A 27442-nucleotide genomic window follows, 5' to 3' on the forward strand; every position below is an offset into this window, starting at 1 on the left:
CTTTCATGATTTTCTAGATAGAGGGTTGCACCTTAAAAGAAGCTACTGAAGCCAGTTTACCAAGTGGTGAAGTTGAAATCATTTCTTCGTAAATTTTTTTGTAGTCACCAATAATTGGTTGACCGTAATGGAATATCATAGACGATGACGGATATGTTCGATTTCTTGCAACCACAATCCCGTCCTGTTTTCTCGAAACTGATCACTGGGGTTGTTCTTACCTGAAAAACACTACGAGTGCCACAAGGAGAGTAGGATCTATATACTCTTCTGGGGCACTAGAGATCACCTCGGGAGGTTCGTGTTGGTAAGTCTTTAGTTTTCTATTTTGTGTATTGTGTACAACTGTTCGTCTTTCGTCGTTTTTAATGTTTTGCCATTTTCGACTTACGAGTTTTGAAATACTTTTGGTATCTTTCGTCCCCCTCTAGATTCTTTGATATTTTTAAGTAAATGTCTATTTTGCTTTTGGACCCTAAAACTGCAGTCTGTTGTTTGTAAATGTGTAGTCTCTCAATCCCAATGTCTAGAATACAATTGATTTTTTCGATGGTTGCATTAGAGATGAAATTGAGAATGGAAATGGGTAATGTGTCAAAGAGACAATAACCCTACCAAAGTGCAGAAAACACAAATGGGTCTTCAATGCAGCGAAAAAATCCCGCACCCGGAAGCATGCTTCACCCTAAACAAAAATGCATACTAGTTCAGTGATAATGGACGCCATACTTATCTCTAAAATATAGAAAAAAACTAAAATTAAAATTCATACACGACTTACAAATGCCAGAGGTTCCTAACTTGGGACTGGCGCAAACATGCGGCGTGGTTAAACATGTTTTTTTAGATCTCAACCCTCCCCTACACCTCTAGCCAATGTAGAAAAAACAAACACACAACTACACGCAAGGCTAAACTCAGTTTAAAAAAGTCCGAGTCCGATGTCAGAATAGGTAACAAAAGAAACTAAACAAAATGACAATGATATATAAATTAACACAGGGCTACTAGAAGTTACTGACATGCCAGCTCCAAACCTCTGGTTATAGAATAAATGTATTTATTTCCGATGCAAGGACCCTATAAATGAATCAATATTAAAGCCAAAGTATAGCATCTGGGGGAATATGCTCAAATAATTTCCCTGATCGAGATTAATACCCCATGTAACATTTTGAAAGAATAACGGGAATCAAACTTCGGGGCACTAATTAATTTGCATCTGTGTACTTCTGAATGCCTAATTTTAACTTATAATATATAATACATAACTTCTTGATATTTAGCATTGAAATAACAAAAGGGTACACTTCGCCTATTAAAGTCTATGTTGCATATGAAAGATCTTTATCTGCGTCGGATAGAAATCGACATAATACAAGTGCACTCATACATGTACATGTATAAGTGATTGATTGCATTTGTAATATTCTATTACAAAAGATCAGATGAATTTTGGTCTGTTTTGTAGGGTTCGTATATCAGCTAAATTTTCTAATGGTTACAGACTTTGCATAGATGTTTTATTCAACACAAAATAAGTTAACAGATGTTCTGATTTTCATTGGCATATTAAGGTCGATTTCTAAGCGACGCAGCTCATTTCATTGGGAACTACAACAATTAAACACTGGGTTTTTTTCCAGATTGGTAATAATTTTGTTTTACAAAAAAAGGGAGTTGGGGGGGGGGGGGGGGGGTATCACTTAAGAGTAGTACGACATATGACATTGATCCAAATTAATCAAATAGTTCACCGATGATATTCGTTTTAGATGATAATCTTAGCATATTTCCCTAGTTGCATATCGGATACTTTGGATACGTTTTACAATGACGGACCCAGGGGTGGGGATTCCGGGCGTTGGAATCCCCCCTTTTTTTGGGACGATCAATGCATTTGAATGGGGACACATATTTGGAACACCGACCCTACCCCCTTTACCTGGGTTGGGAACAACAGCCCCCCCCCCCCCCTAATAGAAAATGGCTGGATCCGCCCCTGTTTCGATCTCTATATGAATACATTGAAAATGAGTTAAAATCTTCTAATGTATTGGGCTTTAAATGTGGTTGTGTTATATTAAAGATAACCATTAAAATTACAATATTTAAACTTTCTAAACAAAACAAATATTATCACCTGCTACGAAATACCTCGACGATCACTTGTGTATGGCATTACAATCAAACATTTTCATTTTTTAGGTACGTTCAGAAATACAATGACATATATATAAAGTTTAAACAACAATAGTGAATGGGTCAAGCTCAATATAGAACACCATATTCATGATCAACATTCAGTAAATGGTTCGATGTCGGTTAAACAGATAAAGAGGTCAATTAAATACCTATAGTTTGAATTCATTCTTTGGCGTTTCATCTGACTGTTGGCAGGTAAGTTATGACTAGTTTTTAATTTGGTGGAATGTTAATGAATTGCTTTTGTTTTCCGCTGATGTCAAAATCTAGGATGATAAATTGGATATGTATCACATACAATACAAAGGTAACAAAGAAACAGGTCGGTAACAACCGTTAATGTACTGTTTTTCTATAGCTCGAGGGGGGGGGGGGGGGGGGGCAAAGTCGTACACAGGCCATTTACACACAATCATGTGTCTGTCTTAAATCTAGGTTTGTCGTTATCTTTTAACACATACAACCCTGTACACATTGTTAAGTTTTCAGACATGACAGGAACCATGTACAATATTAAATTTTAAACGCATTTTTAGATTGAAATTTTTTTAACATTTTGATGAATTATTAGATTATTTTTTTATTTGAATGCCAAACAACGAGTGCACACACTGAAATGTCTCAACTTCTTTAACCATTGAGTCTATGTTGATAGTCCTTAATATAAAGCTTAATACAACTATTACATAAACTTAACATGATCCAAAAAAATGAGGTGAAGGTCAGATAAATCAAACTGGAAATACATCTACAACTTGTACAAGGTATCCAGAGGCGGATTTAGAGGGGGGCCCAGGGGGCCCGGGCCCCCCCCCCCCCTTTTTGGGAAAAAATTTGGTTGCTTATATAGGGAATCATTGAAGCGTTACTGGAGCGGGCCCCCTCTTAGGTCAGTCAGTGGGCCCCCACTTATGAAAATTTCTGGATCCGCCACTGCTATCTATATACAATAGTGTCAAGAATCCAGATCATCTACTTCCTGAAATATATATAGCTTTTAAGAAGTTTGTTAACGCCGCCGCCGTCGCCGCCGTATCAATATCAATATCTATGTCGAACAGAAGTTGCATGCTCAACAAAAATCCAAGTTTAGAAAAATGAGAAGTTCTTACTGAGTAATAATAACAGTGAGTTGTATCGATTTACAATAGATGGGCAATAGATGTCTGACCACATAAGATAATATAATACAAACGAATATATAAGGTGATTTAAACATAAAGATCGGGTGTTGTGTTTGGCACTCTTGTGGAAACGACAAAAAAGAATCTCAAAATCAAGGTTAGTTTTCAGTCTACTGAAACATAAAAAGACATTTTGATTCCTGCCTTCCCTTAAAACTTGACCAGGCGCACAGGTTTTTTGTACTCAAGAGGATATTAATTGGCCGTGTAAACACTGACATATTTTTTAATTCCTTCTGATGAACCTCAAATCAGAGGGACTCGGTTAGCAGATTGAAAATAGTTTATCATTGTTTTTTAAATCTTTTTTTTTTTTGTTGCATTTCCTGTCAATTTGTATTACATAATCAACGTTTTAATTTCATTGTTGTCTGGCAATAAAAAAAAATGATACCAACAATGCGAAATTTGAAAAACATTGATAAACAATATTTCAATCTGCTTACCGAGTCCTTGTGCCTCAAAGAAATATATAATAATATGCACGGTGGGTATGGTTGTCCTGCGAGAGAACGTACTGTGCTGGTGATTTGGTCCTGACGGGTGCTGGTGGGTCCTGATTCTGTGCTGGTGGGTTTGTTTACATTGTATCAGAACGGCAATAAAACGACTGTTTTGTTGCTTAATTTTTCTCTGATGCGTCATAAGTACCATGCAAAGTATATTACAACAATATAAAATTGCAAAAGTCGTGCAAGTTCGTTAAACGGAATTGTCCTGACGATGTGCTGGTGATAAGAAAAACGGTCCTGGTTCTGTGCTCCTATGTCCTGGTTCTGTGCCTTTATATTTTAGTTAAAAGTGGCAAATATTCAGTCAAGATCATTGATGCTGTACTGTTATTGACTACTAGTAATTAACTGTTGTCTGCTTTCTTGAAATTGACATTGTTATGAATCTGTTTACTGTTATTATGAGAGAAAAAAAAAAACTATTTTTTATTCTTTTTATAATTAACTGTGATTTTATTTATTGGCCTGTTAATGGAACCCTTCTTGCCCCCTTTTAAGATAAGAAAATATGTTTACGATTTTCGGGATTACGATCATTTTGCAAGATCGCCAAAATACGTTGTAATTTATACAATACTTATATAAAGTAGATGATGTTGTATGTTTGTTGTCAATGGACAAATTTCCATAAGAAACCAAAGAAAGTATGTGTTAACAACCATACGTCATTGTACGACCTTCAACAATAACCCATAAAATAAAAATGTAAAAGGTTTTGTATAAAAATGGAGAGCAAAAATATAGAAGAAAGGACTTTCTGAGCGTTTGAATCATGATATGTCTTTAGCAGCTTAAAACACATTTGTTTGTGAAAAATTCAGTGCTGACTATAAGAATGACAATAGTATTGCGGGTTTGTTTTGTTTTTTGTTTTTTTTTTGGGGGGGGGGGGGGGGATAAGTTAGAGCGAGGTTACAGTGAAAGTGTTAAGCTTGGAATAGTTTCCTGTAAGATTTAAAAGTTGTATTTTAAAAGAAAAATGTATCTTACAGCTATTAAGAATCACTTGCTGTATCTGTAAGATTTTTTCAACATATTTTTTTTGTCTGAACGGTTATCAGGTATTTTTTTTCGAAAGTTCGATAGAACACTAAAAAAATCACTATTTTATGAAAGGGCAGACTAGAATATGTCAGAGAATATGTCAGAGAATGAAGACGAGATAACCTAGAGAACATTAACAAAACTAAGATTTCTTAGCTTTTTCATTTCAAAATTCCAAAATAAATAAATATTTTTGATAAAGAATTACAGGGGAGGAAGTGAACAATGTGTCCTACTTTTCTATATTTAAATATTTTTATGAATAAAAAATCAAATGTGCCTTAATTATGATTGAAAATGAGTAAATGGAAAAACTACCAAACTAAAATACATTTTTATTTTAATATTGGTAATATCACTAAGCTTTTAAGTTTTGTGTGTCAAACACACCATCTCTGTAGTAATGACTCCTTATTAAAATATTTCACATCTCCATTTTTTTATATTGTGAATTCTTAGTATTATTATATTAAAATGTAGACTTAATTTATATTTAAAAAAACTGAATCTAAAGCCAGATAAATCAAACATTTTTGTTTCTATCTATCCGTTTTCAGGACTTTAACAATCAACGTAAACACGCCTGGAAAGTAAAATGCGTACTCGGCTGTCTGTAATCGACCATTTTTAGACACCCTCCTAAAAAACAAGCCGGGGTGGGGGTTCAGAGATGCAAATTAAGTACTTAGATCAATATTTTATATTTTCGTGTATGGTTTATCACCCCCTCCTGTGGCCTGTCAATTACGAAAATGTGCAAACTGCAATAGTATCAAAACAGCACAGACAATGAATAATAGAGATATAATTTTGTACATATACATGTATCAAGGGGAAACTTCTTGCAAAGCATTATTATTTATAGTTCATTATTGTATTTAGTAGAAAAAGAGAATTTGGTGAAAATAAAATCACTATTTTTGTAGAAAATTCACAGACCTTTGTACAGAAATTTTTGTTATGTTTAGCATGGGATCAACACAAGGGTACATCTATAATACTAAAATTACGAGGTCCAATTTGTTAGCCGTCATCACGTAAAAACGATGAATCAAAGAATTCAACTTTATATATAACTAATATAGTACTATGCTGTAGATTAAAAATTACACCACTCCAGACCCTTTTGTTTTCCACGTAATTAATATTGCCAATAATTAACAAGTTCCGGGTCTAATCCGATACCGATACAAATAGTATATTCACCTGTAGCTATTACCTTATCTGTACGTTCCGCATTTGACAGGCGCACCACCAAACGGTGTATTTAGGATTTTGCTATATACACGGGTCATAATCAAAGGGCTGACACTACTAAATTCAATCATTGTCAAATTGTTCCTTATTGTAGCTTTATTCAGCAATCAGCAAGACTTTCTAAGATAACTATTATAGGACAATGCTGTTGATTAAAAAATACCCCATTCCTGGATAGCCTGGACCTTTTGTTTTCCAAATAATTAATATTTCCAATAATTGATAAGTTCCAGGTCGACGAGTTCAAACAGAAAGATTTGAAAGCAGAGAAAACTGTGTATCTTATAATCGACATGACTTTATCAGATGACAATACCAATTACTAAAATAAGGCTTAGGCATAGTTATATACTTTAATTCAGTCACGGACCCGCGATATCACGGGTGTGTACTTGTTATCATTAAAAATCTATTTAAAAGTATTTGAAACTAACGTTTGCTTTGTTAATTGTGCCTTCAATTTCAAAAATTAAAATATCTCGTAACTTCATACGACCAATTGAGTATAAAACAAGTAAATAAGTTTAAAAAAGAAATTCTTAGATTTACAGCTCTTCTATAAATATATGCAAAGCAAACCATTGATTAAATTGCTTGCTATGATTGTTTGGATGTTTGTAAACGACAGGTAAGTAGTCTGTTTACTATATACTACAATTTATTTGTAAAATAAACATTAACTTCAATTCCTGTCAGTTTGTATTTGTCCAATCAAATCCCAGTATGTATTGAAACTCCGCCTACCTATTGTTTGAAAACATCCAAGCAAACATAGCAAGCAAGTCAATCAAAGTTTTTTTTTGCATGCTTTTATAGAAGAGCTGTACTATATAATGCAAGGAAGCGTTTAAGTCTTTCGCCAAAAAATACTATCAATTTCTTTTTGTCCTATGTAAACTTACGTACCATTTCCTTCCATTCATGATCATTAAATTAAACTGTAAAATATTGCTTGGTACCTTCTTAATTCCTTTATGAGTCTTATGTAAACATAATTATGACAATAACTGTTGTGAGAACAAGATTCACTGCACACTTTTAAAGTTCTGCTTCATCAAACATTAAAATGTGAACTTAAGTTTTGAGACTTTTTTAATCTACACGATTGGGATTTTTGTATATGAGAACATGGTTTATCTATTAGTTGAAAATGCGGCTTTGAACTAGCTTTCAGTACCTGCAAGCATTCGTTATTCAATAATTTGTGTCTTTGTGTTATTATTTTATGTAATAAATTGTTGTGTTGGTACACCACTGTAACAATGAAGGAGGAAATGAGGAGGGTTGGTTGGGTGGAAGTGGGGAGGGGTATGCGGAGCGCTAACAAACATGTCTATGCGGCATTGGCTTTGATCATTTTTGAAGCATCAATGTAAGGGGCATTTAAAATATCTTAATAAAACTATTCTTATTTTAGATACTATATATTGTTATCTGATATTGGACGAAAGATGTTGCCCTTTTATGTAATTATTTAATACAAGTTACGATCATTTCAAAACACATATTAAACAGCCAAATGGATGCACAAGAGCTAAAATAGGAGTCATAGATCCTATTGACAACAATTATCTGCCCAATTTTATTGATTTTGTAACATTTGTTTCAAATATGACCAACTTCTTATCCAAAATCACCAGCACCGTATCAGGACCCACCAGCACAATGACAGGACCCACCAGCACAGTATCAGGACATGAATAAATTGAGAAAATGCTAAATGTTAATAAATTGCAATGTTTTTTCACAAAATAGTTTTGTCGCGTGGATTGCGGTATAGAAAGCGGACTCTATGAGCATTTTTGTTTTATTTTTTCAGTTCGAGATTTTCTGAAAATGAGCATTTCTGTGTTACGCTTACTGAAAAAGTTTAGAGGGTCAACTTTTTAATGGTTTACATATGAACCCATAAGAAACAAAATTGAAAAATCTCAACCGTTTTCTTCCATTTTTTATGAGTGAAAACGTCAAAAATCATTATTTTCGTCTTTGTTTACATTTTTTCATTGATCACCAGCACCCGTCAGGACCAAATCACCAGCACAGTACGTTCTCTCGCAGGACAACCATACCCACCGTGATATGTAATACAATTTAATCATTGTGTTGACAGTGTATTCATATTATCATAAACGGAAGGATTATTTGGATAATTAATCATTACATTCGGGTACTTCAGTTTGTTCGATTATTATCAGCAATTTGTTTGGTAAGTAATCGGTATATAGAATGAATATTTTTTAAATCTAATTAGCTGAATATTGTCTACAATCGCGTCGCTGTGAGATGTATTTCAATCTCTTTATATAAAAAATAGAAGTTGTAGTATGATTGCCAATGAGACAACTCTCCACAAGAGACCAAATGACACAGAAGTTAACAGTCATAGGTCACCGTACGGTCTGTATTTCTTGAGTATACACAGCATTCTGCACCTAGGTGAACATTGAATCTTTGATCAAATGTTTTATATTATTCATATACCAAGGTCAATGAGTTATTAATTAAAAAAAGATATACTGGGACTAATTGTTTACATCTATCCTATTTATATAATAGTTCTTGAAAAACTGGTCATTATCGTGATATATGGACTGCCCACAGGACGGTGGTATTGACTAAGATAGTGATAATGACTGAGCCGAAGGCGAGGTCATTATCGCTGTCGCAGTCAATACCACTGCCCTACGGGCAGTCTATGTATCACGATAATGACCAGTTTTTCATGAACTATTATGTTTATTTCATTGAGAAACCATGTTTTTTTTGGAAATTCTCATAAATTCAAAATGACTACAGGGAACTCGAGTAGTTGTACGATTTCTATGGATAAGAGTGAAGACCAGTCGTAGTAATACTGCCATTCATTTTAGTGCAATTTTTTAGTATATAAATACTTATTAATCAAGTTATCTTTAATTTTATAATTGACGAAAACATATAATAAACAATTCAACAACTTAAATATAATCATATATTAAAAACAGGAACATGTTTTATAAAGGTACATCTCTCTAAAAAGAGAAACCACGCCCCACCGGTCATTAACAGAGAAATCACGCCCCAACGGTCATTATCAGACGGAAACCACGCCCCACCGGTCATTATCATGTAAAAGTTCGTTAACGACCGGTTTTCTGGTCCGTTTTTTCTGTTAATGACCGATGGAATTTATTACTGAAGAATAATTGTTTGAATGATTGTTGCGCATGTGTGAAACAAAATGTCGTGTTTTTTTTCTCTCCTACAAAGAATAACTTACTAGTGGAATATGAAGTGTTTTCAAGTGAACTTATAGTGATAGAATATGACATTTTACAAAAGGAACATTAGTTATTCTTTATGAATTCAAAAAAAGGAGAAAAGAAGGTTAGAAAAAGGAAAAAATCAAGTATACAGAATGTGAGTGGTGAGAAACCAAACAAAAAGGCAGTGACTAATACTCAAAAGTCCTCGTCAAACGTAAACAAAACTAATAGAAATGTAAACAAAAACAAAACAAATCAAGACTCGACCAATACTGTAAATATGGCAACTTTTAATGTTCCCGTCTACGATACCCCAGTTACTCAAAATAGACAATTTCATCCTTACTCAATGACGCAACCAGTCCAGAATCCAAATTTTACACAAGTCTCCAAATTCCCCGGCCGTTGGTTTTTACACCAGTACTCCACAGAATATAAACTCTGTTATGCAGCCAATGGTGAATCCTTATTCAGACACAAATTGTAAACTAGACGATCTTACTCAAAAGGTTAATATGATATTTGACAAAATGTCAACACTTGATGAACTTTCAAACAAGATTTCTACATTTGACAGAGCAGTCCAAAATTTATTTAAAACTGTAGAAAAAGTGTCCAAAAGAGTTGATGATGTTGAGCAGGGTATGAATTTCATAAATGAAAAATTTGAAGATGCAAAAAAGGATGTGTCGGATGTCAAAGGTGTATGTGCGGGAATTCGAGAAGATGCTGATTCTGCGAACGATGCTATATTTCGCTTACAAAAAGATCTTGATGAACTGTATACAAGACACATTGACTTACAGACGAGATCAATGCGAGAAAATTTAATTTTTACCGGAATACCGATGCATGATAAGTTTGAAGAGTCAGAGACCACTGAAAAAGTTCTCGAGAAATTTATGACTGAACAATTAAAATTATGTCGAATAGCTGAATACGACCGCGCCCACCGTTTTGGTAAGGAATATGTCGAACGGTACCCCGATGGATCAGTGAAATTCATGACAAAGCCAATAGTTTGCAGATTTCGAAATTTTAAAGAAAGAGAATTCGTTAGAAAAGCAGCAAGGGAATTGAGGGACACTCACTTCGGTATCAGTGAGCAATTTCCTAAAGAAGTTAACGATAAGCGCAAAGAACTTTGGCCACACTTTCAAGAAGCCCGTAGACAACGGGAAAAGGCTTTTTTCAAACGGGACCGCCTATTCATCGACGGAGTTGAATATTGCCCATCCAAGAAAGATGAAGAGAAGAGAGATGATGATGTACCTCGACGACAGTACAACAAACAAGGAGCCCGACCAAAAAAGTTAAACGACCCCGGACGACGACAAAGGCGCAGTTCACCGCATTAGGATAACCGTGGAGGAATAGAACACGAAACCGTTATATCAGACGAATTATTTGACACTTGTGACTTTCAATCAAATTGTAATAGTTTTTCTGTAGATAAACCCTCTAGCAATTGTATTAAACTATTATCCTTAAATGTTTGTGGTATAAAAAATCGATTACTATACCCTGAATTTAAATCACTGCTGAACACCTATGATATTGTCTGTTTTACAGAAACTAAATTAGATGATTGTGATGTTATAAACTGTGACGAATTTATTTTTAGTTTTAAAAATAGACATAAAATTACAAGCCATAGGTCTGGTGGTATTGCTCTAGGCTACCGGAAGTGCTTGGATAAATGTATTAAAACTTTTGATACCGAATGCAAATTTGTGTATTGGTTTTCTGTTGACAAAAAAGTTTTTGATCTTGATGAAAATATTGTATTTGGCATTGTTTATATACCACCTGTTAATACAAATTACACATCAGAAGAAGCTTTTAACGAGATTGATGTTGAATTTCAAAGATTTTCTCAAAATAGTAAATATATTGTACTACTTGGTGACTTCAATAGTCGCACTGCTAATTTGTCCGATTTTTATGATGAAAATTCTGACGATGAGTTTATTGTTCAACATTTTACTGATCAATTTGATGATACTGATGTACATATACTAGATAATTTGAAAATACCTAGAGAAAGAAACTCTCAAGATAATGTAGTTAATGGCTTTGGTAGAAAATTGTTTTTATACTAAATGGAAGAGTAGGTCAAGATGTTAATGCAAAACCTACAAGTAGAAACAATAGTGTTATTGATTATATTGTATGTACCTCACATTTTTTACAATTTGTAAGTAATTTTGAAATTGGTGAGTTTTCCAAACTTTTTTCTGATGTGCACTCACCCTTATCATTAGTGTTGTTCCGATGATCGGAATAAGTCGGAAATCAGTTGGTTGGGCCTGGCGATGTCGATAATCGATTGGGATGTTGTTCAATCGATTGTCGTTAAAGTTTCCGGACTTTTAACTTGTCAACTTCCGGTCTGTTTACGGTTTGCATTTTATATGCGCAGTCAAACAAATAATAACAAAAAATACCAGTCGATGACAATAACAATGTCAAACAACCTATAATTAAAGACATAACATATTTCCTTCTTTATAAACGTGACAAAAGCATTGACTATACATATTTGCAGATTGATGGAATGTTATTTAAGATTAATAACTTTGAATGAAATACTTTCTTTAAATACCGGTACTTGTTACTTGAGAGCGTACAAATCATTCTGATTTTAGACAAAATAATTTCTTTGCTTCATTAGAACGTGTTGCAAATTGCTTTTATTAATGTTTTATCCATTTGTAGCATAAAAAACGTCATATTCCTTTCCAATTGCTTGCTAAACATAGCTTATTTTTGTAAATTTTCTGAAATTTGTCCGCCATTTGTAAATATAAGAATCACGAAACGGATACGGTTCAACTATGTAATAATTCCGCATTGTTGCAATTATAAGTTCAGACGCACGAATGACACAATTGACAGAAAAAATACTGATCACAAAAGTGAAAAAAAAGCATACTACACCGGAATTAACAGAATTGGCTTTAGTAATCCCCTTTGTTTACTGTATATATTATAATGCAAATGCATTGTTTTATTTTTTTCTGTTAATTTTAAATTTCTTAAAATTAAAAACTTTTATCTATCTTTTCTTAATTAGAAGCATTCAAATGTTTATACAGCTATGTTATTGAAATTGTATTGTGAGTTAATTACACCATTGAAATTTAGAAATGTTAGTGTCACTGTTGGTAATTAATGTTGTAATTATGAGATAAAATATCTTCAATATGAATCTTGATTCTTATTAATTCATTGTTTTAACTGCTAAATAAATAATTATCAAAGGTACCAGGATTATAATTTAGTATGCCAGAATATGAAAAGGAAACAAAAGATCAAATATGAATATATAAACTCTGCAATGATATGGAATATACACGTTAGACATGTACAATGAGACTAACTGCATGATTTCATTTAAAAAAAAGGGCAAGGTATTATGATGCGATTATAACCGATAGTCGGTTGGTTGCTGTCAACCGATTGTAATAGATAATCGGTTGGTAATTTCAACCGATTATCCAACACTACTTATCATTACATATAGATTGTCAATCATTGATTAAAAATAATGAAATTGAAAACCATTCTGTACAGCAAAATATGATTGGAAAATGGAAAATGGAAAAAATAAATGAATATAGAAAAAATATTGATACCGATAAAGTTGATTGTGTTATAAGCAAGCTGAATACTTATAATGATAAAGAAAATATCTCAAAAAATGATATGAATAATTTGGTACATGAAGTTTCTGATATATTGATTGATTCTGCAAAACTTACTTTTGGTACAAATGTGTATGCTAAAACTATGTTGAGTAATTCTAAGAAACAAAACAATAAACAATGGTATGATAAAGATGGTAACAAAGCAAAGAAAGAATTAAGAAAATCACAAAGACTTTATAAAAAGTATGGGTCAAATATTTTTAAAGAAAGATTACGACAGAGTGAGATATATTATAAGAAAGTGATGGATGGAAATATTAAGAAATTAAATGCAGATATGAGTGACAACATGAAAAAATTAAAAAATAAAAATCCAAAAGAATTTTGGAAATTATTTAATAAGGGACGTCAAAGGGAAAAAAGCAATATATCTATTGGAACATTATTTGATTTTTTTAAAGATTTGAATAAGAACAAGTTTGAAGATGAATTTATTATTGAAAACGATGTGAGCTCATCTTGTGACGATGACACACTTAATTGTGTAATTACACGAGAAGAAATTTTAAAAGCTGTTAAAAAGGCGAAGAATAATAAATCGCCTGGGGCAGATCAAATCATTAATGAATACATTGCTTCATCTCTAGACAGTATGATTGATATATACACACAATTGTTTAATCTTATTTTTGATACGGGTATATTGCCGGAAGCCTGGCTTATTGGTAATGTGATACCAATATTTAAGAACAAGGGGTGTAAATTAGATCCAAAAAATTATAGACCGATAACTTTATTGTCGTGCTTGGGGAAAATATTTACATCTATTCTTAACGACAGGTTGGGGGTTTTCGTTGATGAATTGAATATATTAAATGAAAATCAAGCCGGCTTCCGACATGGGTACTCTACAACAGATCATATTTTTTCTTTATATGCACTTTTTGAACTTCTCAGTGTTAAAAAGAAAAAGCTTTTTTGCGCTTTTGTAGATTTTGAAAAGGCGTTTGATTTTGTACACCGAAATTCTTTATTATATAAACTCCTTTTGAATAATGTAAAAGGAAAGTTTCTTAGAGTTGTTAAAAATATGTATGATGATGTTAAATCACGTATTGTACATAATAATAATTTATCTGACATGTTTGCTAGTGAAATTGGTGTTAGACAAGGGGAAAATCTTTCTCCTCTGTTATTTTCTCTATATTTGAACGATTTACAGCAGTATTTAGAAAATGTTAACATAACTGGTGTACAATCTTTAACATTAGATATGGAAAATGAACTTAATATATACCTAAAACTGTTTGTATTATTATATGCTGATGATACTATTTTACTTGCTGAATCAAGTTCAGATTTACAGTTACTTTTGAATATTTTTTCACAGTATTGTAATAATTGGAAATTAAGAATCAATGTTAGCAAAACCAAAGTGATGGTTTTTACAAGAGGAAGAATATCCAATAATTTGAAATTTTGTATTGAAAAAGAAGAAATAGAGATAGTTAAACATTATAAATACCTTGGTGTTATTTTTTCTAGAAATTCATCTTTTTTCGAAACTAGAAAATATTTACGAGACCAAGCAACTAAGGCTATGTATAGTGTTATCAAGAAGAGCAGATTGAATCACTTATCGATTGAATGCCAACTAGAAATGTTTGATAAAGCTGTTGTACCCATTCTTCTATACGGGGCTGAAATTTGGGGATACGAAAATTTTGATATACTTGAGCGAGTTCATTTGAAATTCTGTAAGCACATTTTAAAACTTAAAAACTCGACTCCAAATTTTATGATTTATGGAGAACTTGGGAGATACCCCATTTCTTTATATGCAAAATTACGAATGATCAATTTTTGGTCTCGCCTTCTTGATAATACAAATGAAAATAAATTATCCTGTATACTATATAAATTACTATACATTAATTATAACAATTATGGTATTGGAAATAAATGGATTTTATGTATTAAGAAAATTTTTGATGAATGTGGCATGTCAAATGTATGGCATTGCCAAGATTATTTTAACAAAAAATGGATAAAATTAAGTATTGAGCAAAAGCTTAAAGACCAATTTCGACAAGAGTGGTGTGCAGATTTACATCAATCTTCAAAAGGTTTATGTTATAGAATTTTCAAGACTGAATTTAAATTTGAAAAGTATTTGTCGACTTTGCCTTTTAATTTTTTATATACTTTGTGTAAATTTAGATGCGGAAATCATCGTTTGCCAGTGGAGACAGGAAGGTGGCAAACTATTCCGAGATCGGAAAGGTCTTGTAATCTCTGTAGCTCTAAAGATATTGGCGATGAATTTCACTACATTATGTCATGCAATTGTTTTAACATAGAAAGAGAAAAATATTTACCACACTATTGTAACAAAAATGCAAACATTATTAAATATAAAAATGTATTCTCATCTGAAAATGTTGTAGAACTAGAAAAATTGTGTAGATTTATACGATATATATCATTGAAAGTCTGTCCTCCTGGTTAGAGGAACTGTAATATTATTATAATGTTATTTATTTTCACACATGCGAAACAAAGATATGTATTATATATGAACTGTTATTATCTCTGTAGCTATGTACTAGTTTATGAGAATAAAATCATTCATTCATTCATTCAATAATGAATGTCATGTGACCCCTTTTAATCCAATAAGAGAATCTTATTCTCAACCGATATGAAATAAATCTGTTTAGTATACTTGTCTGGGGTCGTAAATTAGAACTTGGTTAATAGGGCCCGGTTAATATGATGCCTACACGCCTCTACATTATATAACTGATAAACCATCGATTTTAAAATTGTGTACTATTAAAGGGAGATAGATCAAATAGAGATATTGTCGACATTTCTTTCTTTCCTTAATACAATGTAATGTTTGACTTAGATTCAGAGCAAACTTGGTGTGATATGGCCTTGCGAGCACTTGTATTTTCAATTGGGACCATATTTGGCTACTTGTGAATCATTTTTGCAACAGGGGATAGATACTCTTATCGTTCATGCATGGATATTGTATCTGTATTTCCCACTTCTGTATATGGATGGGTACGTCACAGATTCCTTTCGGCTATGTATCTAGGTACAAATGTCATGAAAAGCCATGTGACGATTTTGGTAACGTTAATTATCGCACATGTGTTACAAAAACATCGGGTTTTGCGTGTGTTATAACCACAGAATAGCCATGTTTTAGATTTTAACGAGAGAAATTTATGTATTACTGAAAAATTATTACACCAGGGTTTTCGATATCACAAACTAGTCAAAACATTTACTAAATTTTATCATCGGTATAAGGACATCATTCGTAAATATAGCTCAACATGCAGACTTCTTATACGTTCAGGTATTTCACATCCAATTTTTTATGGAAATATTCTTTATAAAGCACAAAGGTGTCAGTATTCACCTCAAAAACTAACAAAACGTTTAAATAGACTTATTAAGAAGGGATATAGTTACGATACTGTTGTCAGGTCATTAAAGATTGCATATTTTGGCGTTAATATTGATTCACTTATAGGGTCTTTGCATCAGAACTAAACACATTTATTCAAAAACCAGTTGTTGGCATGACACGGGTTATGTTCTTCTCAGATATGTTATGATGGTATGATACTAAACCCCTAACGGGAAGGATTGTGCCTGATGTTCATATGATGAAATCATAATCTTTCAGTCAGTTTAATTGAAGTCTAGAGCTGGCATGTCAGTTAACTGCTAGTAGTCTGTTGTTATTTATGTATTATTGTCATTTTGTTTATTTTCTTTGGTTACATCTTCTGACATCAGACTCGGACATCTCTTGGACTGAATTTTAATGGGCGTATTGTTATGCGTTTACTTTTCTACATTGGCTAGAGGTATAGGGGGAGGGTTGAGATCTCACAAACATGTTTAACCCCGCCGCATTTTTGCGCCTGTCCCAAGTCATGAGCCTCTGGCCTTTGTTAGTCTTGTATTATTTTAATTTTAGTTTCTTGTGTACAATTTGGAAATTAGTATGGCGTTCATTATCACTGAACTAGTATATATTTGTTTAGGGGCCAGCTGAAGGACCCCTCCGGGTGCGGGAATTTCTCGCTACATTGAAGACCTGTTGGTGACCTTCTGCTGTTGTTTTTTTTCTATGGTCGGGTTGTTGTCTCTTTGGCACATTCCCCATTTCCATTCTCAATTTTATAGTCATATTTCTGCCTGAAAAAAGTAACCGCTTATTTGCTTATTTGCCCTGTTCTCATTGACGACCAAAGTGTTCCTAACAGCGGGCGGGAAACTCATTTTGTCAACGTCGACCAAAATGACACAGCGGGACAATTATAGAATCAGTGACATTAAAATATGGTATTCCATGACTATTATAGTTTAGAATTGTTGAATAGTTTCGTATTAATGAAAATATCACTGTGGAGGAATGGAACAAGTATATCCGTACAAATTTATTCAATTTTCTCACGCTTTAGATCACCTTGCCTGGAGGTCTTGCATAAAATCTTTTGTCATCCTTTTGCGTCCACCGCCTTAAACTTTTCCCTTTAAAATATCCTCCCAAACTGCTGAATGGGTTGAAACCAACGTGTGTCTGCTTTTTCCGTAGGATCTCAACAATAAAGTTTGTGTTTTTTGTCAAAGTTGATCAATAAACATTGCTGTCTTTTCTATATACAGAATATAGGGGTCGAACTAAAGTCTGGTCGAAAATCTCTAAAACTAGATTAATGGTGTATGGAATGATTGTAAGGGTGTAAATATCCAACTGGCACGTGCCATCTTACCTTGACTTCCTTTTCATGGTTCGGTGGTGAAAGTTTAGTTTTGGTGTTTCGGTCTGTTTTTCTGATTCCGTATGCAACTATAACTATATTTGGTGTATCAAAATATTTTACGATGTATATGCAAGTCTGGCAGGTTTTATTTGACCTTGACCTCATTTTCAAGGTTCATTGTTCAATGTTATTTTTTGGTATTTTGATCCATTTTTCTTAAAGTATAAGGTCATGTAAGTACGGGTCAGCTATATTTTGGTGTATTCTGGCTTGCTTTATATGACCTTGGTCTCATTTTGATTCTTGGATCATGTTGATTTTATATGAAACTTGTAGTAAAACTTTGCATTTTGGAACTATCAACGATCAATGGTCAGTACATCAGGCGAGACACATCAACGTGTGCTCTCTTGTTTTAATTTTTAAAGTGAGACACACAAAGCAGTTGAATTATTCATTCGTTGGTAGTTTGATGGAATTGTGCTTGATTTTTATATGTTGAAGAAATTATCTTTTAAACAGTTCAATTGAGGTCCGCAGGTGACATGTCAGTAACTGCTAGTAGTCCTTTGTTAATTTGTGTATTGTCATTTTCTTTTGTTAACTATTCTGTTATCAGACTGAATTTTACTGTGAGTACTGTTGTGTGTTTGTTTATTCTACATTGGCTAGAGGTATAGAGGGAGCCCTCAGGGTTTAAATCTCACAAAACACGCTCAACCCAGACGCAATTAGTTTGCCTTTCCTTAATAGTTATCCCACGATGACGCGGTGTGTCAGTGTAAGATCACCCCGATGGCCGGAGGCCAGAGGGTGATCTAAGTTAAACACTGACACTCCAAGTCCGAGTGGGATAACTATTTTACATCCCAGCTGTTTTAGATTTAATTTAGACGAAAAACTATTTACAATTCATAAAATCTAGTTTAGAACGCCACACAACCATTATAATATACTTTATACATTACTATATGATTTATACCCTTTTTGACCCCCGAACACGATGAGTAGATATCAAACAATGTCAACTCGCCCCACTGGCCAATCGGCCCAACCTATATCGCCACTTTATGAAAAAAATCGCCCCACTCTTGTTTACCGACTCGCCCCACTCTTGTTTACCGACTCGCCCCACTCTTGTTTACCGACTCGCCCCACTTTTGAAAAAGTGTAAAATCAAACTGAACAATCACTGACAACTCACTTATTAACGAAAAGGGTTTAAACCCCACTGAATAAAGGTCTGCCAAGTGTTACTCGCCCCACTTATAAAAAAACATCGTGCCTCCTTTAAGTATGTTAAATTACTTATAGTTCGTATCCAGTAGTCCTGGTGTAGTGGTTGTGTCGTGGCTTGACATGCTAAAGATCTTGAGTTCGAATCCTAGCATGTACCCTGGATTTTTTCTACGTGAATTTTGATAGATAGTCTTTTCCGTATAATTGTATATTTAATTATAAGTTTTATAGTGGACTTGGCATTCCCGCCAAAATGTTACAGAACAAAGGAAAGCATGCATAACAAAGAAACTCAAACTGGGGTGATCCGGCTGATCACCCCTGTAAGAACAAAGGAGCTGGGATGTAACAAGCCAGGAGCCTCTGTTAATCTTTGACTTTTTTTATTTATTGTTTTGGAGTTTTAGTGGGACGCCCATTTTCACTGAGCTAGTACACAGTTTTGTTTAGGTGTCAGCTAAAGCCCGCCTCCAGATGTGGGATTTTCTTGCTGCGTTGAAGCCCCATTGTTGGACTTCGGCTGTTATCTGCTCCTTGGTCGGCCGGGTTGTTGTCTCTTTGACACATTCATGTGCACCATTTCCATATTCAATTTTATTGTTATAATTATTTTGTTGTCTTCAAGTGTCATGTGATTCAGACTCCCATGAGCCTCTAGTTTCTTATTTCAGCGAACTTGCTTGTCATTGACACTTTAAACTACACAGACAGTAAAAAAAATGCAGTCGGAACTAGAGGAGAAGAGAAAAATGTTGGCCCAACTTGAAAAAGTTCCTCAGCCAGAATTTGAAGGAGTTTCGTATCCATCATTTATGCCGTTTAGGAAAAAAGGAGCCAAGAACGTAATTGAAGATATAATGAATGTCAAATCTAGAGATTCAGATATAATAATCTGCACGTATGCAAAGTCAGGTATGGAAGAATATTTATAGTTTTGTTTTAAAATCTAATTGTGTGAACTGACGTTTGCTTCATATAGTGGTCAGGAGAAACATCTCAAACTCCACGTTTTAGAACAGATAATTTATTACTCATTTTTGTATTAAATAATGGTAGAATTTTTAAGCTAAAACTTCAAGTGCCAGTTGTAAATTACAGGAAAAATGCAATACAAGTACGTTTCTATATTTATTTATTTTTTATTAGAAACAGCTATTTGGATTAAAAACAAATATCCTACAATTTACTTCTGGCACTTGAATGTAATAGCTTTAGTTATTTAAATCCAAATAATTTGTCTAATTTTTCATAGAAATTGACCGCGAAATAAAAACAAAAAATAATTTGGTAGACAAAATGAAATATTCACATTATCGCTGCCTCAACAAGGAAGCGAAGTAATAGAAGACTGTACAAATACAATACAGAAAAAAATGTTTATGTCCCTGCATGCATGGTTCGGTGCATTACGTTTGCGCGCATTACCACTACATTTGCGCGCAAAAATCATTACGTTTGCGCGCAGCTTTTGATTACAATTGCGCGCATTTTTTGACAGGTAAACTCAGGTAAAATACAGGTAATAATACTTATTTATTTATAATTTGTTCAATTATTTACCCTGCTCACCAACGATGAGGTGGAAGTGGGATTTCGAGCAAGATAAGTCCGTTTTATTTTGCACAAGCACTAAATCCTAGAAATCTATACAGATAAAATTGTTTTAAAATGCTAAAACATAGCTAATCTTAAAAAAGGTAAAGGTATTGATAAATTCATTACTTTACATGTTGTTACGTGCCGAAACTCCATGTTTGTGCCTTGGTGTAACTTTAAAAAATAACTTAAATTATTTACTAATTTTAAAATCGATCACTATTCATTGAAACACTTTTTATTCTGAAACATTCGCAATGAAGTTACATGTATGTCTTAAGCTAAACTACGGAGTTTATAATGATCACTTTAAAATTTGTTTTACAATTTTATATGAACAAATTATAATTTGAATTAAGAAATATTTTCAAAATTAAAAATTGATAGTCATGTTTATTATGAAAATAAAAAAAATATATAGTCAATTGTAATTTAATTTAAATTTTTACCTGAATTTACCTGTAAAATGAATGCGCGCAAATGTAATCAAAAGCTGCGCGCAAACGTAAAACATTTTAATCCCCAAATGCGCGCAAACGTAGTGCGCCCGCATGGTTTACTCCTGGTTTGCCCATTTTTAATTCTACCAATTATCTATTAGTTAAGAAAACAAAAATGACAAAAGGTTTAATGAGCATACAATTGTATAGCCTGTTCCAACCTAGGTATATAGTTTGTAAGTGTTTTCCAGATATTCAGGTGGTTTTTTTGTATAGAAAAATAATTTTAAAAAATCGAATATTTTTTCTCAGTAATTTAATATCAATTCAATCAATTTATTCAACATACATATACAGCAAATAACTAAAAAATGATATTCAGTTATAAAAGTGTATTTATGTTCATCAGTTTCTGAATGATTTTCACTGAGTTATCTTTTATTGCAAACATTATTTAATAAATTAATTAATTTTATAAATGTATTGCATAAGGAAATCAATTAAGCACACAAAAGTAATAAGGGCACTACATGTAAAATGATGAGAAATACAATCTTTTATTATAATACATACATCAAAAGTAACAAAACATTTAATATATTTACAAAGTCACAATAAACAATAATTCACTTCATTGTTTAGTTCAAATGGAGAAGATGGGATGTTGCGTCAGAGTAATCTACCACGTTGATGGGTCCTTGTTGGTATCTGTATATGAGTCTGGTGTCTATTACTCTGTATGGTCGTCTTTAAGGCAGGCGGGTTCCTCCTGCTGCATACTGGATAATGTTGCATTCTGTTAGTGCCTTTGTCTTCTTCAGTAGCTCAATGATCTCGTAGATGTTTGGGTGGGCGTGTTTGAGTCGCTTCTTATGTTTGTTGTGCCATCCTTCCAGGTGATTTGTGCATGGTGCGGGGTCCTTCTGTGTTATAGTGGTTCCATAGAAAGCGGTAGTTTTCAACCCAAAACTCTGTCACGTAATCTGTAAATGAAGATGTAGCGGGTATGTTTTCAGTTTCTCCAATGTCTTCTAAACTGTTTAGCCAAACATCGTCAACAAGGTGGGGTGGAACAAGAGGTACAAGTAGTACTGCAGCTCGTCGTATCGGTTAAGTAGTGTCTTCATTTTCTTTATAATAGGACTGTAGTCCATATTTCTGTGCCTTTTGCCATATACACTGGGTGAAGTGGAAGAAGCAGCCGTTCACGGTTACCCCTGGACATACTGTCTGTGTTGCGTTGTTGGTTGCTGTCTCGTAGTCAATAGATAGTGTTTCTGGTTGAAGTTGTAACTGGTGTTGTTGATCAATGGCTACTAAACAGTTGCATTTATATTCTAGTTGTTAAATTTAATTGGATAATTTTATATTTTACTAAATTTTGAAACAGTGTTTTGTATTGAAATTAAAAAAAATTAAGTTGAATAAATTAAAAGATATTCAAATGAGATTTATTCTATTAAATATTTAGTTTCATTTTTTTACTTTTCACCTTTTTTTCAGAATGTACCAATAATTAAATATATTTGTTGATAAATTGAAATATTTATTCATTTTAGTACACATTTTTTCCTATTTTTTTTACTGTAATAAAATACATTATCCTGCCAAATATATATAAAATATAGAAAATTTTTGCACATTTTCCTTGATTTATTAGCAGATATAATATTCTTTTTTAATTTTACAGGTAAAATAAAAGGTGAAAAATATGACTTTAATTCAGAAATAAACTATAATTGTTAAAACAACAATTCCCTCTATGTTTAAATATACATGTAATTAAAAGTGGGCAAACCAGGATGACACCATATGCATGTAGCTGATTGCAAGATAAAAACAATTATACAGAGTGTAAACCGTATATGAAATTTGGACACTCGATATAATCTGGTTTGCCGTTTTGTACTAGTTGTCTTATTTAATCATCATAATTTTCAATATTCAATTCAATAAGTTTTTTTCTAGTTGCTTTTTTTTTTATATAGATTTTACAAATAAGTAGGATTTATTATTTTGGACATATCATAAATCTTAGTTATGGTAAGGTGATGATAAAAAGCAATTTTCTTAATATTTGAATTCTTTTCCAATAATCTTCTTTTAAAAAAAAAAAATTTAAAAGTTAATATTTATTAGGTGAATGGCTTTCTATGACTGATTACTATATGGGTTTTTTTTATCAATATTCTTTAATTTCAATAATACTTCAAATGTCTGATCCAAGTTAGAGAAAAAAATACTTTCATTTTAGGAACACATTGGACTTATGAAATAGTGAATATGTTACTGAGAAACACGACTGAATTAGACAACAAGAGCAAAATGCAAAGCATGTTAGAAGCAGTTGAAGATTTGTCTGTGCTAGAAGGTGTTCCATCACCAAGAATTATGGACACGCATTGTCTATTTAAATATTTACCAAAGCAACACAAAGAAAAAAAGGTCAAAATTGTGCACATGATTCGAAATCCTAAAGATGTATGTGTTTCATATTATTACCACTGTTTAAAAGATGTGATGATCAACTTTGATGGAACATGGGAGGAATTTTTTGAACTGTTTATGTCTGGAAAACGTGAGTATTTTATTCTACTAAATGTATTTGTGGTCAACATAACTTTTCATCAACACAATGTTCATGATGAATTGCCTTGTAACTTCATTGTTCTCGAGTAGTCACCGATTGGACTACTGGATACCCATTACTTTACTCCGGGTCCGATAACAAAAAATAATCTTAGTTTGAAATATATGTTTGTTTGACTGGGTCTTGACAGGCTGAATATTATAAAATCATAAACAAGTGCCTTTCTTGTTTTTTTTCTTAAAATTTCTTTTTCTCTTTTTGTGTTCAATGAAGATGAGTGACCAACATTTATCTTTTACTTTTGAAAGGCTGCTTTACTTAAACCCAGTATATATTATAATTCTTAAAAGTAAATAATTCACTACAAACATATCAATAGTTTGTTGATTTCTCTATACTTTAACGATATATCTAGGTCGAGATATTTTGATGTATTTAAAAAAAATGTGTATTGTATACTCCATAGTGCCTTATGGATCATGGTATAACTATGAGTTAGAAATGGAACGAGCAGCAAACGACTTTCCAGAGACGATTTTCACCTGTTATTATGAAGATATGAAAAAGGTAGTCAACTATCTTCATAAAAATATTATGAAAACTTTTAGTGATACATGTGATAGTCAATTTTTTTTAATATGATTTTACCGCCGTATAAAAACTAAACGTGTATAAAACTGACAATTTCAACAGCAAGTTTTTAAGTAAGCATTTGTCAACCAATTTGAAAGACCAATCAAATCTCATAGTTTTACCGTCATGTGTGATGCAGGATCAATAAGCCCTTTCGGTGAACCCGAGATCCCCTGGTTTAACTGTTGACTGGTTGGTCTTTCGTAGTTTTTTGCTTTGTCAACCTGAGATTTGAATGACAATTTATGTAACATAAAAGTCAGTATAAACTAACAAAAAAGGGCAGGACTGAATAGAGTGATAAATAAAAAGGCCAGACAGACTGATAACAACTGAAAAAAAGCACAGTAATGTTTTTTTCATCTTAGCACCACCTCCATAAATCTAATGGTAGCTCCTAAAAGAGTTTTTGATAGTCAAAATAGAGCATTCAATATCATATCATCTCCAAATGAAGAACACATGAATGCTTGGATTTAGGCCTTAGTGCTGCAGCTTTCCTCAAAATACATCTATTCAACTTTCGACTAATGAGAGGATGTGACCGGAACATTTCAGTTTTCGTTATATTTAGAACATTATTGAATGACAAAATGAAACAACATTTCTTTGATAATTAAAAGAAAAAACAACATCAGTAAATGCACAACAAAAAAATGTACCAAAAAGGAACAGCGCTTTTATTGCTTCATCTCGGTCAAAGTAAGACATCAACACTGAGCAAAAAAACCCTCTCACCTCACCTCACTTATGTTACTCCAAAATATGTTTAATATTTTGATAGGTATACCACCATATAAATAATATTTTTTTAAACAACAGTAAACTTTTTACAACAAAGTTAGGAGTAACTGACATTAGTTAATTCGTGGTTTAATTTTTTTTATGGAAAATTCAAACCTATAGATCAATAGGGCCTTATATTTTGCCAATTTTATTTAAGTCTTGACTAAGCACTTCAAAATTCAGTATTTATTTCAATAAATTTTAAAGTCTGTTTGACTTGTAAAGAAATTGTGTAAATATGCATGGTCTATCAGATCGTATATAATACTTGATGTTGCTTATTTTCTTATTTTCTTGTTTTCTTATTAAAGTCATATAAAACCTCAAATTACGAAAAATGATGCATATGATTTTTATAACTAAATGGTTAGTTTGCGTTATAAAACTTATGTACATATACTTTTTTTCTGAAGAAAATTCTTTAATTTGTCCAGTCCACATTTAGAAGACTGGGTTTACATTATTTTAATTGCTTGCTTATAAGAAGCAATTCGCCGACAATTTTCCGTATATGCAAGCGTGACCCTCCTCGTAAAAATCCGGTGATCGAAATGCGCGTGGATCTGTCATTAAAATAAAGTATTATCTGATTGTATATGCTATACACGTGCTCGATATCCATGCTTATTTGTTGATTGTTTACCATAAGATGACAATCAGTAAACTTCGGTTTCAAAACACGGCAATTAATGAGCTGCCATATTTGTTAAATCATAACAGACACAGAGAGAAAAAATTGACGATTATACAATATATTTGCGTAAAAAATGATAAAATCGTGCACAGAAGACTAAGTTCATGATATGAACATGCATCGGTTCAAGTATTGGATAAACATTATTTTTCATCAGTCACTCGTTTCATATGACTTTAAGCTATTTATGTATTTGTAACTATATAGGTCTCTGTCGTGTTGTAAATATGTTTTTGTTGCTTTTAAAATAATGCTTTTTTGATCAAGTATTCATTTATTCATTCATTTTTTTTTTTACATACGCATAAAAATACCTTTAGTGCATTCAACTTCATTATGCATTATTTTCTGTATCATTACTGGTCTACTCTAGGATCCTATTAGAGAAATAAAGAAACTTGCAGATTTTCTTGGTACACCATGTTCAGACGACACATTAGAAAAGATTGCCAAAGAAACATCATTTGGAAATATGCAGAAAAACAAATTTGATATCACAGTTATTATAGATGGCAAAGGGTTTATATATCGGAAAGGTACTTATATAATTTGTCCGATTTACCAATTTAGGTGTTTATGCATGTAAGATCACCTTACAGTTATGTTGTACACGGTGTGGTCATCTTGAAAATGTAATGGAATTATTACATTCTGGGTTTTTTTCTTAATTATTCTCACAAGATTTCTGGTCTGCCATTTACATCTTTTATCTTTGATGTTGACGCTAGACCGGTTGCACAATGGCAAATGTTTCTACTTAAGTTAGTTTGTGACTAAACTGGTGCGCGTGACTTAGATATGGGCTTTCTAAATGAGGTTCGAAAGTGAAATACAGCAACTTCAAAGTGAGCAAAAGGAGATGTGACGTATACGTCAATGAGACCGCACGCCAACAATATTAATACAGCAAAAAGATCTAGAAATTGGCATGCAATCTTCAATAGTAGACAAGACTGCCGGGTATCTTACAATATGTAAAGCTTTAAGTCGTCATAAGTTTACTCTAAAATAATTATAACCAATAAACCAAAGAAAAACTAAGAAAGATCTGCCATCAACAAATATTCTTTCAACTAGAGTTATTTCTGTCTCTAAAAAAGTTCTGTTTTTTTTAACTTTTTATATACAAAATTGCAAGTACTCCAATCGAAAAAGGTGCAACTCCTGTGTTTGTTTAAGCTAAATTCAGAAAGTTGTTAACACAAAATGGAGAAATTACTAAATATTATATAATTATGTTAATTCCTTATATTCAAAATACACACGATTTGGTCAGCGCAGGTAGGGAGTATTCGTACTTCTTGCTTATAATAATGTTAAACTTATTTTCAGGTGAAATAGGAGATTGGAAAAACCATTTTACGGTCGCACAGAATGAGAAATTTGATGCTCAGTATAAAGAAGAAATGAAAGACAGTAAATACAAGATAACCTTTGAATGAAATAATATGTATAGCCTTTGCAAATGAAATTGAAAGGCTATAGAAAGTTCCAAATTGCATACAGAGCGGTCGAAATTGTACTGTCGAGATGTTATGGAAAGATGAATAAATAAAGTTTATTCATCTAGT

At 32.6% G+C, this 27442-nt stretch overlaps 1 protein-coding gene across 2 annotated transcripts; it reads left to right on the top strand.

The window, feature by feature from the left end:
• On the top strand, positions 1-27442 carry LOC143082687 (sulfotransferase 1B1-like). Of its 2 annotated transcripts, XM_076258497.1 has the most exons (7): positions 1-307; positions 2209-2400; positions 19804-20044; positions 23423-23746; positions 24225-24325; positions 26245-26407; positions 27204-27442. In XM_076258497.1, exons 3-7 carry the CDS (start codon positions 19852-19854, stop codon positions 27311-27313), a joined length of 891 nt encoding a protein of 296 aa, XP_076114612.1. In that variant the 5' UTR covers positions 1-307; positions 2209-2400; positions 19804-19851; the 3' UTR covers positions 27314-27442. The 2 variants fall into 2 exon arrangements, with proteins under 2 accessions (XP_076114612.1, XP_076114613.1); XM_076258498.1 differs by lacking the exons at positions 1-307; positions 2209-2400 and adding an exon at positions 3341-3486.

This window comes from Mytilus galloprovincialis, chromosome 7, assembly GCF_965363235.1.
Source record: "Mytilus galloprovincialis chromosome 7, xbMytGall1.hap1.1, whole genome shotgun sequence".
Taxonomy (NCBI): domain Eukaryota; kingdom Metazoa; phylum Mollusca; class Bivalvia; order Mytilida; family Mytilidae; genus Mytilus; species Mytilus galloprovincialis.